Below are 10,804 nucleotides of genomic sequence, written 5' to 3' on the forward strand. Positions count from 1 at the left end.
GGCAGTATTGGAAGAAGGGCCGGGGAGTTCTCCTGCTGTGCTGGGTCAATATTCCTCTCTCACCCAACACCATCAAAAAGAGACATGGTTCAACCGTCAATCTCATTTGCTAATAGCGGGATCGTGCTGTGCACAAATTGGCTGCTGCCTTTGCCAGCAGTGACAGCACTTCATATAAAAAGTAATTGATGGACATGAAGGTCTTTGGAACGCCCCCAGGACATGGTACAGTGTGGTATAAATACAAGTTCTTTCATTCTCAAGTCAGCTGCATCTTCAGTTATGTTCTGCGAAGGAGTTAGTTTTTCTAAAAGAAGAAGATCAGCTAATTGCATCCATCAGGACACCTGCCTCAGGGAAGGGAGAGAAGATGATGCAATCCTTAAAATGCTGTATCGATCGCCACATCAACAGCCGCAGAAAAATTAAAATTTGTTTTTGAAAAAAGATGTTTTTAGAAAAAATCTGCTCTGGCACTTTTAAATCCCTCCCTTCCCATGACAGGTAGAATAACCAGGCCTTGGTAACTCGGCTCTGAGTCAGAAGGTCGTGGATTCGAGTCCCCACTCCAGAGATTTGAGCACATAATCCAGGCTGACACTCCCAATATGGTACGGGGGAGTGCTGCACTGTCAGAGGTGCCGTCTTTCGGATGAGACGTTAAACCGAGGCCCTGTCTGCCCTCTCGTGTAAATGTAAAAGATCCCATGACACTATTCGAAGAAGAGCAGGAGAGTTCTCCCCGGTGTCCTGGGGCCAATGTTTATCCCTCAACCAACATCACCAAAAACAGATTTCCTGGTCATCACAAGGCTGCAAATTTGATGCCGTGTTTCCTACATTACAACAGCGACTACACTTCAAAAAGAACTGTAAAGAGCTTTGGGACATCCTGAGGTTGTGAAAGACGCTATATAAATGCAAGTTCACTCTTTCTTTCTTATACCACTTGTGCCTTTCTGACTGTATGTCCCAGGCTACACTCATTACAAATGACCATGGGGGGCACGCGGAGGAGATTTTCAGGGCTGTGACGGTCTTGCTCTTGTTCACAGTTCATGGGGCGCCAGGAAAGGAAGACAGTCGGTGAGGGCAGATTTTTCAAGCTCCTTCCGTGGAAGTCTGCATTGCCAAGTTGTGGCACTGCAAAAAAACAATTACTGGCAAATCGGGAGTGCGACACATCAGGCCTGCTGACTTCTGCCCCTTGTACCTTCATGGGGAGTCTCGGTCAAGTGAGGCTCCTTCACACGTTGGCAAGAACTTGATATGGATGGAGAGACTAGAATCACAGAATGATACAGCAACAAAGGGTGGTAGAAGTTTGGAACTCTCTTCTGCAAACAGCAATTGATACTAGCTCAATTGCTAAATTTAAATCTGAGATAGATAGCTTTTTGGCAACCAAAGGTATTAAGGGAGATGGGCCAAAGGCAAGTATATGGAGTTAGATCACAGATCAGGCATGATCTTATCAAATGGCGGAGCAGGCACGAGGGGCTGAATGGCCTACTCCTGTTCCTATGTTCCTAGAAGGAGGCCATTCGGCCCATCGTGCTTGAGCCGGCTCTTTGAAAGAGCTGTCCAATTAGTCTCATTCCCCTGCTCTTTCCTATAGGTCTGCAATTTTTTCCCCCTTCAAGTATTTATCCAATTCCCTTTCGAAAATTATTATTGAATCTGCTCCCACCGCCCTTTCAGGCAGTGCATTCCAGGTCATAACAACTCACAGAGTAAAAAAAAAATCACATCGCTCCCCTGTTTTTTTTTGCCAATTACCTTAAATCTGTGTCCTCTGGTTTCGGCCCTCCTGCCACTGGAAACAGTTTCTCCTTATTTACTCTATCAAAACCCTTCATGATTTTGAACACCTCTATTAAATCTCCTCTTAACCTTCTCTGCTCTAAGGAGAACAATCCCAGCTTATCCAGTCTCGCTACATAACTGAAGTCCCTCATCCCTGGTACCATTCTAGTAAATCTCCTCTGCACCCTCTCCAAGGCCTTGACATCCTTCCTAAAGTGTGGTGCCCAGAATTGGCCACAATAGTCCAGCTGGGGTCTAACCCATTTTATACAGGTTCACACTAATGTTCTGTCTCCAGTTGGGCTGTTGTGTAAAGTGTTTGCACCCAAGCAGATGACAACAGTAGGCTGCAGAACACGAGAAGCCCACAGGGTTTCAGGAGCTGAGGAAACCTATACTGGGATATGTTCAAAGGACACAGCCGCAGCACGAAATAAAGGTTGAGGTAATTCCGATTGAAGGTGACGTTTTCGTAGCTAATGAGGCGCCTGCCCCACAGCCCTAGCTTTCACAATCTCGGAGATCCATTAATGTATCTATCAAAAAGCAATGTACTGAGTGTCAAAGAGGTGTGTTATTCTTTGCTTTATTATACACCTGACACTGCACTTAAAATCTCAACAGGCATCTTATTCAATATCACAGCCTGAGCCATTTTCCCAAATGGACCATTGTTTGTATGAGCATCCACTTCAGCTTTCCACTGAAGATCAGTAAACCGATTTGACTTGACAGAAATATAATGAGAAGGATTTAACACATGGTATATGGAAACTTTGGCAGAGGGTGTGGGGGTGGGGAGGGGATGGTGAAACCGAGGTCCCCTCTGCCCTCTCAGGTGGGTGTAAAAGGTCCCACGGCCTCTATTTGGAAGAAGAGCAGGGGAGTTCTCCCCAGAGACCTGGCCAATATTTATTCCTCAACCAACATCACTAAAACAGATAACCTTTTATCACATTGCTGTTTGTGGGATCTTCCTGTGCGCAAATTGGCTGCCGTGTTTCCTACATTACAACAGTGACTACACTTCAAAAGTACTTCATTGGCTGTAAAGCACTTTGGGACGTCCTGAGGTCGTGAAAGGCGCTATATAAATACAAGTCTTCTTTCTTTCAATTAGAAAACACTGTCTTTTAAGCAAGCCATACTGATTGGTTAGAGGATTTCAACCAATCTATTTATTAAATACGCTGGGGACAGCTTTGAATGGCCAACCAACAAGAAAAGCAACCAACCAGTCAAATCACTTAAAATACACAAACCATTAAAAGCTAGTGCACAGGTACAAAAAGTAATCAAAAAGGTTAATAGCTTGTTGGCCTTTATCGCAAAAGAGTTGGAATACAAAGGGGAGGAAATTATGCTTCAGTTGTACAGAGCTCTGCTCAGGCCCCACCTGGAGACTGGGTTCAGTTCTGGGCACCGCACCTCAGGAAGGATATACTGGTCTTGGACGGGGTGCAGCGCAGATTCACCAGAATTGCACCGGGGCTTAGAAGGTTAAATTATGAGGACAGGTTGCACAGACCAGGCTTGTATTCCCTCGAGTATAGAAGATTAAGGGGAGAATCAATCGGGGTATTTAAAATGATAAAGGGAATCGATAAGATAGATACAAAGAAACTATTTCCTCTGGTGGAGTTTTCCAGAACAAGGAGGCATAACCTTAAAATTAGTCAATTGAAATTTTAATTAATTTATTTATAAACCTTAATAAATCACCGGTTAGGCCTCAGCTGGAGTACTGAGGCCAATTCTGGGCATCACACTTTAGAAAGGACGTCAAGCCCTTGGAGAGGGTGCAGAGGAGATTTACTAGAATGGTACCAGGGATGAGAGACTTCAGTTACGTGGAAAGACTGGAGAAGCTGGGATTGTTCTTGTCAGATAAGAGAAGGTTAAGGGGAGATTTAATGGAGGTTTTCAAAATTATATGTGGTTTTGATAGAGTAAATAAGGAGAAACTGTTTCCAGTGGCAGAAGGGTCAGTAACCAGAGGACACAGATTTAAGGTAATTGGCAAAAGAACCAGAGGGGGAGATGAGGAGAATTTTTTTAATGTTATGATCTGGAATTCACTGCCTGAAAGGGTGGTGGAAGCAGATTCAATAATAACTTTCAAAAGGGAATTGGATAAATACTTGAAAAGAAAAAAATTGCAGGGCTATGGGGAAAGAGCGGGGGAGGGGGACTAGTTGGATAGCTCTTTCAGAGAGCTGGCACAGATACAATTGACCACACCTGGAGTACTGGGTACAGTTTTGGCCTCCTTACCTAAGGAAGGATATACTTGCCTTAGATGCAGTGGAACAAAGGTTCACTAGATTGATTCCTGGGATGAGAGGGTTGTCCTATATTGATTGAGATTGAATAGAATGGGCCTATATTCTCTGGAGTTTAGAAGAATGAGAGGTGATCTCATTGAAACATATAAAATTCTTAGCGGGCTTGACAGGGTAGATGCTGAGAGACTGTATCCCCTGGATGGAGAGTTTACAACTAGGGGGCATAGTCCCAAGATAAGGGGTCGGCCATTTAGGACCAAGATGGGGAAAAAGCTCTTCACTCAGAGGGTTGTAAATCTTTGGGATTCTCTGCCCCAGAGGGCTGTGGATGCTCAGTCGTTGAATACGTTCAAGGCTGAGATCGAGAGATTTTTGGACTCTAGGGTATCAAGGGATATGGGGATCGGGCGGGAAAGTGGAGTTGAGGTCGAAGATCAGCCACGATCTTACTGAATGGCGGAGCAGGCTCGAGGGGCCGTATGTCCTGCACAATACCATTATCAATGACAGCTCACACATTGATCTTAGGCTGCGTTCTCTGTTCCAGCTCTCTCTCCCGGGAATAAAAGCCAATCCCCCCTACTCCCCACCCACCCCAACAACGTTGGGATTCACAGCCCTTCGCACTCTCTCAGTTTTGGTGCACATCCTTCCACAACCTACATTTAAGTAGCGCCTTTCGCCCCAGGAAGGCGTCTCACAGAGGAGAATAGGAGTGGGCAACGATACTTTGCAGGATGGTTAGGAGAGGTGGCCCAAAGCTTTGGTGGAAGAGATGTGTTTGGCAAAGGGTTTAAGGTGGGGAGGGGCAGGGGAGAGAGAGATTGAGAAAGAAAGAGAGGTGGAGAGAGAAGAGAGTGAGAGTGCCAGAGGGTAGAGAGAGATGGTGAAAGTGAGAGATGTAGAGAAAGAGAGATAGAGAGAGAGAGAGAGAGAGAGAGAGATGAAGAGAGAAGATAGAGTGTGAGATGGGGAGAGGAGAGAGTGTACGATGGCTAGAAGGGGAGAGAAAGTGCGCTATGGCAAGGGAGAGAGATCGAGGGCTGACAGGGTTAGGTATCCTGAACAGTCCTCCTTAATAGATTCCTTTATCACCTGTCTAGTGCAGCGTTGTCCAATAGAAATTGCTGACTAGCCACCGGTGAGGTGTCGGGGACACTTTTATCCATGTGCTAATTTTAGTAGAAAACGCCTTACTCACACAATCCAGGTAAATGTACTTCACGTGTATATTTCCTTAACATCTACCACCAGTCAGTAACCAGGAAGTAAAGCACTCTTAACAATTGAAAAACACTCACACACTCTGCTTTTTGAATTACCATTTTACCAACAGACGCACAAAGAGGTTAAAGTTCACACACACATGCTGTGCAAATATGAGAATTGAGACCACATGGCCAGTGACGGTGTCTATTCCACAGTTTTTAATTACTAATCAGAAATGCAATTAGCCACATCTGGATTCCCCATTAGCCACACCTGGATTCCCAATTAGCCAAGTCTGAAATGTCAATTATCCACAACTGGATTCCCATTTATGTCACATCTGGATTCCCAATTAGCCACATGTGGCTCGTGCCTGATGTATTGGACAACCCTGGTGCAGAGACAGACTTGGGGGAACCCAAGTACTGTAACGAGGGCGGACGTTAACCAATTTTGTTTCCACCGAGATTCACTTTGGCAAAGCCTTTGATGATTAACAACGTACTGATCATGAAATAAAAACCACAGCACAATCCGAGGCGAAGAATGGGCTGTGGGACTCACTGGTGTAGCGGACTGACCAGGGTTGGTAACCGTAATAGCCGGTGATGCGCAGGATTCGCTCTTCGATGGAACTCAGGCCGCCCGAAGAGGTGCTGTTCAAATCCTCAAACGATCTGGACGCTTTGAGATCCTCCTTAATGGATTCGTCCACCACCAGGGACTTAAGCTGGCGGAGCTGGGGACTGATATCTGACAACCTCCGAGGGCTCACATCGGGAGACCTACGCATAATCCTGCAGGGGAAAGGGGGGGGGGGGAAAGAGAAAGACCAATATAATAAAAGAGACGGGACAGTGGGTCAGAAGGGAGCGACGTGACCGCGACACCGCCTAAAGGGGAGAGACGTGACCGCGACACCGCCTAAAGGGGAGCGACGTGACCGCGACACCGCCTAAAGGGGAGCGACGTGACCGCGACACCGCCTAAAGGGGAGCGACGTGACCGCGACACCGCCTAAAGGGGAGCGACGTGACCGCGACACCGCTTAAAAGGGAGCGACGTGACCGCGACACCGCTTAAAGGGGAGCGACGTGACCGCGACACCGCCTAAAGGGGAGCGACGTGACCGCGACACCGCCTAAAGGGGAGCGACGTGACCGCGACACCGCTTAAAGGGGAGCGACGTGACCGCGACGCCCCTTAAAGGGGAGCGACGTGACCGCGACGCCGCTTAAAGGGGAGCGACGTGACCGCGACGCCCCTTAAAGGGGAGTGACGTGACCGCGACACCGCCTAAAGGGGAGCGACGTGACCGCGACACCGCCTAAAGGGGAGTGACGTGACCCCGACACCGCCTAAAGGGGAGAGACGTGACCGCGACACCGCCTAAAGGGGAGCGACGTGACCGCGACACCGCCTAAAGGGGAGCGACGTGACCGCGACACCGCCTAAAGGGGAGCGACGTGACCGCGACGCCCCTTAAAGGGGAGTGACGTGACCGCGACAACGCTTAAAGGGGAGCGACGTGACCGCGACGCCCCTTAAAGGGGAGTGACGTGACCGCGACACCGCCTAAAGGGGAGCGACGTGACCGCGACACCGCTTAAAGGGGAGAGACGTGACCGCGACACCGCTTAAAGGGGAGTGACGTGACCGCGACACCGCCTAAAGGGGAGTGACGTGACCGCGACACCGCCTAAAGGGGAGCGACGTGACCGCGACGCCGCCTAAAGGGGAGCGACGTGACCGCGACGCGGCCTAAAGGGGAGCGACGTGACCGCGACACCGCCTAAAGGGGAGCGACGTGACCGCGACGCGGCCTAAAGGGGAGCGACGTGACCGCGACGCCGCCTAAAGGGGAGCGACGTGACCGCGACACCGCCTAAAGGGGAGCGACGTGACCGCGACACCGCCTAAAGGGGAGCGACGTGACCGCGACACCGCCTAAAGGGGAGCGACGTGACCGCGACACCGCCTAAAGGGGAGGGACGTGACCGCGACACCGCCTAAAGGGGAGAGACGTGACCGCGACACCGCCTAAAGGGGAGCGACGTGACCGCGACACGGCCTAAAGGGGAGCGACGTGACCGCGACACCGTCTAAAGGGGAGCGACGTGACCGCGACACCGCCTAAAGGGGAGCGACGTGACCGCGACACCGCCTAAAGGGGAGCGACGTGACCGCGACACCGTCTAAAGGGGAGCGACGTGACCGCGACACCGCCTAAAGGGGAGAGACGTGACCGCGACACCGCCTAAAGGGGAGCGACGTGACCGCGACACCGCCTAAAGGGGAGCGACGTGACCGCGACACCGCCTAAAGGGGAGTGACGTGACCGCGACACGGCTTAAAGGGGAGCGACGTGACCGCGACACCGCCTAAAGGGGAGTGACGTGACCGCGACACCGCCTAAAGGGGAGTGACGTGACCGCGACACGGCTTAAAGGGGAGCGACGTGACCGCGACACCGCCTAAAGGGGAGTGACGTGACCGCGACACGGCTTAAAGGGGAGCGACGTGACCGCGACACCGCCTAAAGGGGAGTGACGTGACCGCGACACCGCTTAAAGGGGAGTGACGTGACCGCGACACCGCTTAAAGGGGAGTGACGTGACCGCGACACCGCTTAAAGGGGAGCGACGTGACCGCGACACCGCCTAAAGGGGAGCGACGTGACCGCGACGCCCCTTAAAGGGGAGCGACGTGACCGCGACACCGCCTAAAGGGGAGCGACGTGACCGCGACACCGTCTAAAGGGGAGCGACGTGACCGCGACACCGTCTAAAGGGGAGCGACGTGACCGCGACACCGCCTAAATAGGAGCGACGTGACCGCGACACCGCCTAAAGGGGAGCGACGTGACCGCGCCGCCGCCTAAAGGGGAGCGACGTGACCGCGACGCCGCCTAAAGGGGAGCGACGTGACCGCGACGCCGTCTAAAGGGGAGGGACGTGACCGCGACACCGCCTAAAGGGGAGGGACGTGACCGCGACACCGCCTAAAGGGGAGCGACGTGACCGCGACACCGCCTAAAGGGGAGCGACGTGACCGCGACACCGCCTAAAGGGGAGGGACGTGACCGCGACACCGCCTAAAGGGGAGCGACGTGACCGCGACACCGCCTAAAGGGGAGCGACGTGACCGCGACACCGCCTAAAGGGGAGCGACGTGACCGCGACACCGCCTAAAGGGGAGCGACGTGACCGTGACACCGCCTAAAGGGGAGCGACGTGACCGTGACACCGCTTAAAGGGGAGCGACGTGACCGCGACACCGCCTAAAGGGGAGTGACGTGACCGCGACACCGCCTAAAGGGGAGCGACGTGACCGCGACACCGCCTAAAGGGGAGCGACGTGACCGCGACACGGCTTAAAGGGGAGCGACGTGACCGCGACACCGCCTAAAGGGGAGGGACGTGACCGCGACACCGCCTAAAGGGGAGGGACGTGACCGCGACACCGCCTAAAGGGGAGAGACGTGACCGCGACACCGCCTAAAGGGGAGCGACGTGACCGCGATGCCCCTTAAAGGGGAGCGACGTGACCGCGATGCCCCTTAAAGGGGAGCGACGTGACCGCGACACCGCTTAAAGGGGAGCGACGTGACCGCGATGCCCCTTAAAGGGGAGCGACGTGACCGCGACACCGCCTAAAGGGGAGCGACGTGACCGCGACACGGCTTAAAGGGGAGCGACGTGACCGCGATGCCCCTTAAAGGGGAGCGACGTGACCGCGACACCGCCTAAAGGGGAGCGACGTGACCGCGACACCGCCTAAAGGGGAGCGACGTGACCGCGACGCCGCCTAAAGGGGAGCGACGTGACCGCGATGCCCCTTAAAGGGGAGCGACGTGGCCACGATGCCCCTTAAAGGGGAGCGACGTGACCGCGACACCGCCTAAAGGGGAGCGACGTGGCCGCGATGCCCCTTAAAGGGGAGCGACGTGGCCACGATGCCCCTTAAAGGGGAGAGACGTGACCGTGACACCGCCTAAAGGGGAGCGACGTGGCCGCGATGCCCCTTAAAGGGGAGCGACGTGGCCACGATGCCCCTTAAAGGGGAGCGACGTGACCGCGACACCGCCTAAAGGGGAGCGACGTGGCCGCGATGCCCCTTAAAGGGGAGCGACGTGACCGCGACACCGCCTAAAGGGGAGCGACGTGGCCGCGATGCCCCTTAAAGGGGAGCGACGTGGCCACGATGCCCCTTAAAGGGGAGAGACGTGACCGTGACACCGCCTAAAGGGGAGCGACGTGGCCGCGATGCCCCTTAAAGGGGAGCGACGTGGCCGCGATGCCCCTTAAAGGGGAGCGACGTGGCCGCGATGCCCCTTAAAGGGGAGCGACGTGACCGCGACACCGCCTAAAGGGGAGCGACGTGGCCGCGATGCCCCTTAAAGGGGAGCGACGTGACCGCGACACCGCCTAAAGGGGAGCGACGTGGCCGCGATGCCCCTTAAAGGGGAGCGACGTGGCCGCGATGCCCCTTAAAGGGGAGCGACGTGGCCGCGATGCCCCTTAAAGGGGAGCGACGTGGCCGCGATGCCCCTTAAAGGGGAGCGACGTGGCCGCGATGCCCCTTAAAGGGGAGCGACGTGGCCGCGATGCCCCTTAAAGGGGAGCGACGTGGCCGCGATGCCCCTTAAAGGGGAGTGACGTGACTAGTAATGGTTAAAGTGGACCTTTCGAAGTTAAGATGCATGCACTTGATACAACCTCCAGCTGTCTGCACATTGTAAAAATATGCACTAATTAAATGCATAAAATCACAGTGAATAATCCCCTCCATTTCTATTCTTGCATAGAACGATTCATTCAATCTCCGGGCTGCCTGTTTCTTTTAAAAACCCTCTGATCCTGCAATTTATTGAAGTCTCCTTACGTGAGTGTCGCCTTCGCCCTGCTATCTGGGAACTCGCTGACTCCCATCGATGGGAAGGAGAGAGACGGAATAAGAGTGTGGCGAAAGAGGGACAGATTCGACCAGCAAGTAAGTCCTCGACACCCGGAGCTATCTGCTCATTGTATTTCAGGCACAGGCGGCTCTCGCTCTCTCTCTCGGATGTACTTTTATTATTCCTCTTTCCTCACCTGCCGTCTGGTGTGTGTTTGCCTTTCTTTCACTCTCTCTCTTTCCAGTGGAAGATGTTTGATTTATTTTATTGGGCGGGGGGGGGGGCTCAGCACTGAGCTTTGCACCGAGCCACGCCACTGGGAGGCAGACTGAATGATCGTCGACCCTCCACTGTTCCAATAAAAACCTACAGCCAGAAAGTAGCCTAGGTTTCACCCAAATCTACCACTAAGGCTTGAGTTAGGGGGTTGCCAACCCCTCCAGGATTGCCCTGGAGTCTCCAGGAATTGAAGGTTCATCCCCAGTACACTTGCTGAGAGCAACAACACCCAGGAGAGAAGTCATAGGGGCATTAAAACAAAATGATTTTCTTTCAACACTTTTGGTTATTAGTTATAAAAATGTTGGCCTTGGGAAAGCAAAGGATG

The 10,804-nt window shown here is 52.9% G+C and overlaps 1 protein-coding gene across 1 annotated transcript in view; it reads right to left on the reverse strand.

The window, feature by feature from the left end:
• LOC137321343 (solute carrier family 35 member F3-like) overlaps positions 1-10,425 on the reverse strand; it is an 81,025-nt gene extending 70,600 nt beyond the window's left edge. Inside the window, exons 1-2 of the mRNA XM_067983730.1 lie at positions 10,185-10,425; positions 5,865-6,097 (exon numbers count right to left, since the gene is read on the reverse strand). Coding sequence (XP_067839831.1) covers positions 5,865-6,097; positions 10,185-10,231 — 280 coding nt within the window. The 5' untranslated portion in view covers positions 10,232-10,425. The remainder of the gene's footprint in view (positions 1-5,864; positions 6,098-10,184) is intronic.
• Between the last annotated feature and the right edge of the window lie 379 nt (positions 10,426-10,804).

Source organism: Heptranchias perlo, chromosome 5 (genome assembly GCF_035084215.1).
Source record: "Heptranchias perlo isolate sHepPer1 chromosome 5, sHepPer1.hap1, whole genome shotgun sequence".
NCBI classification, from domain to species: Eukaryota; Metazoa; Chordata; class Chondrichthyes; order Hexanchiformes; family Hexanchidae; genus Heptranchias; species Heptranchias perlo.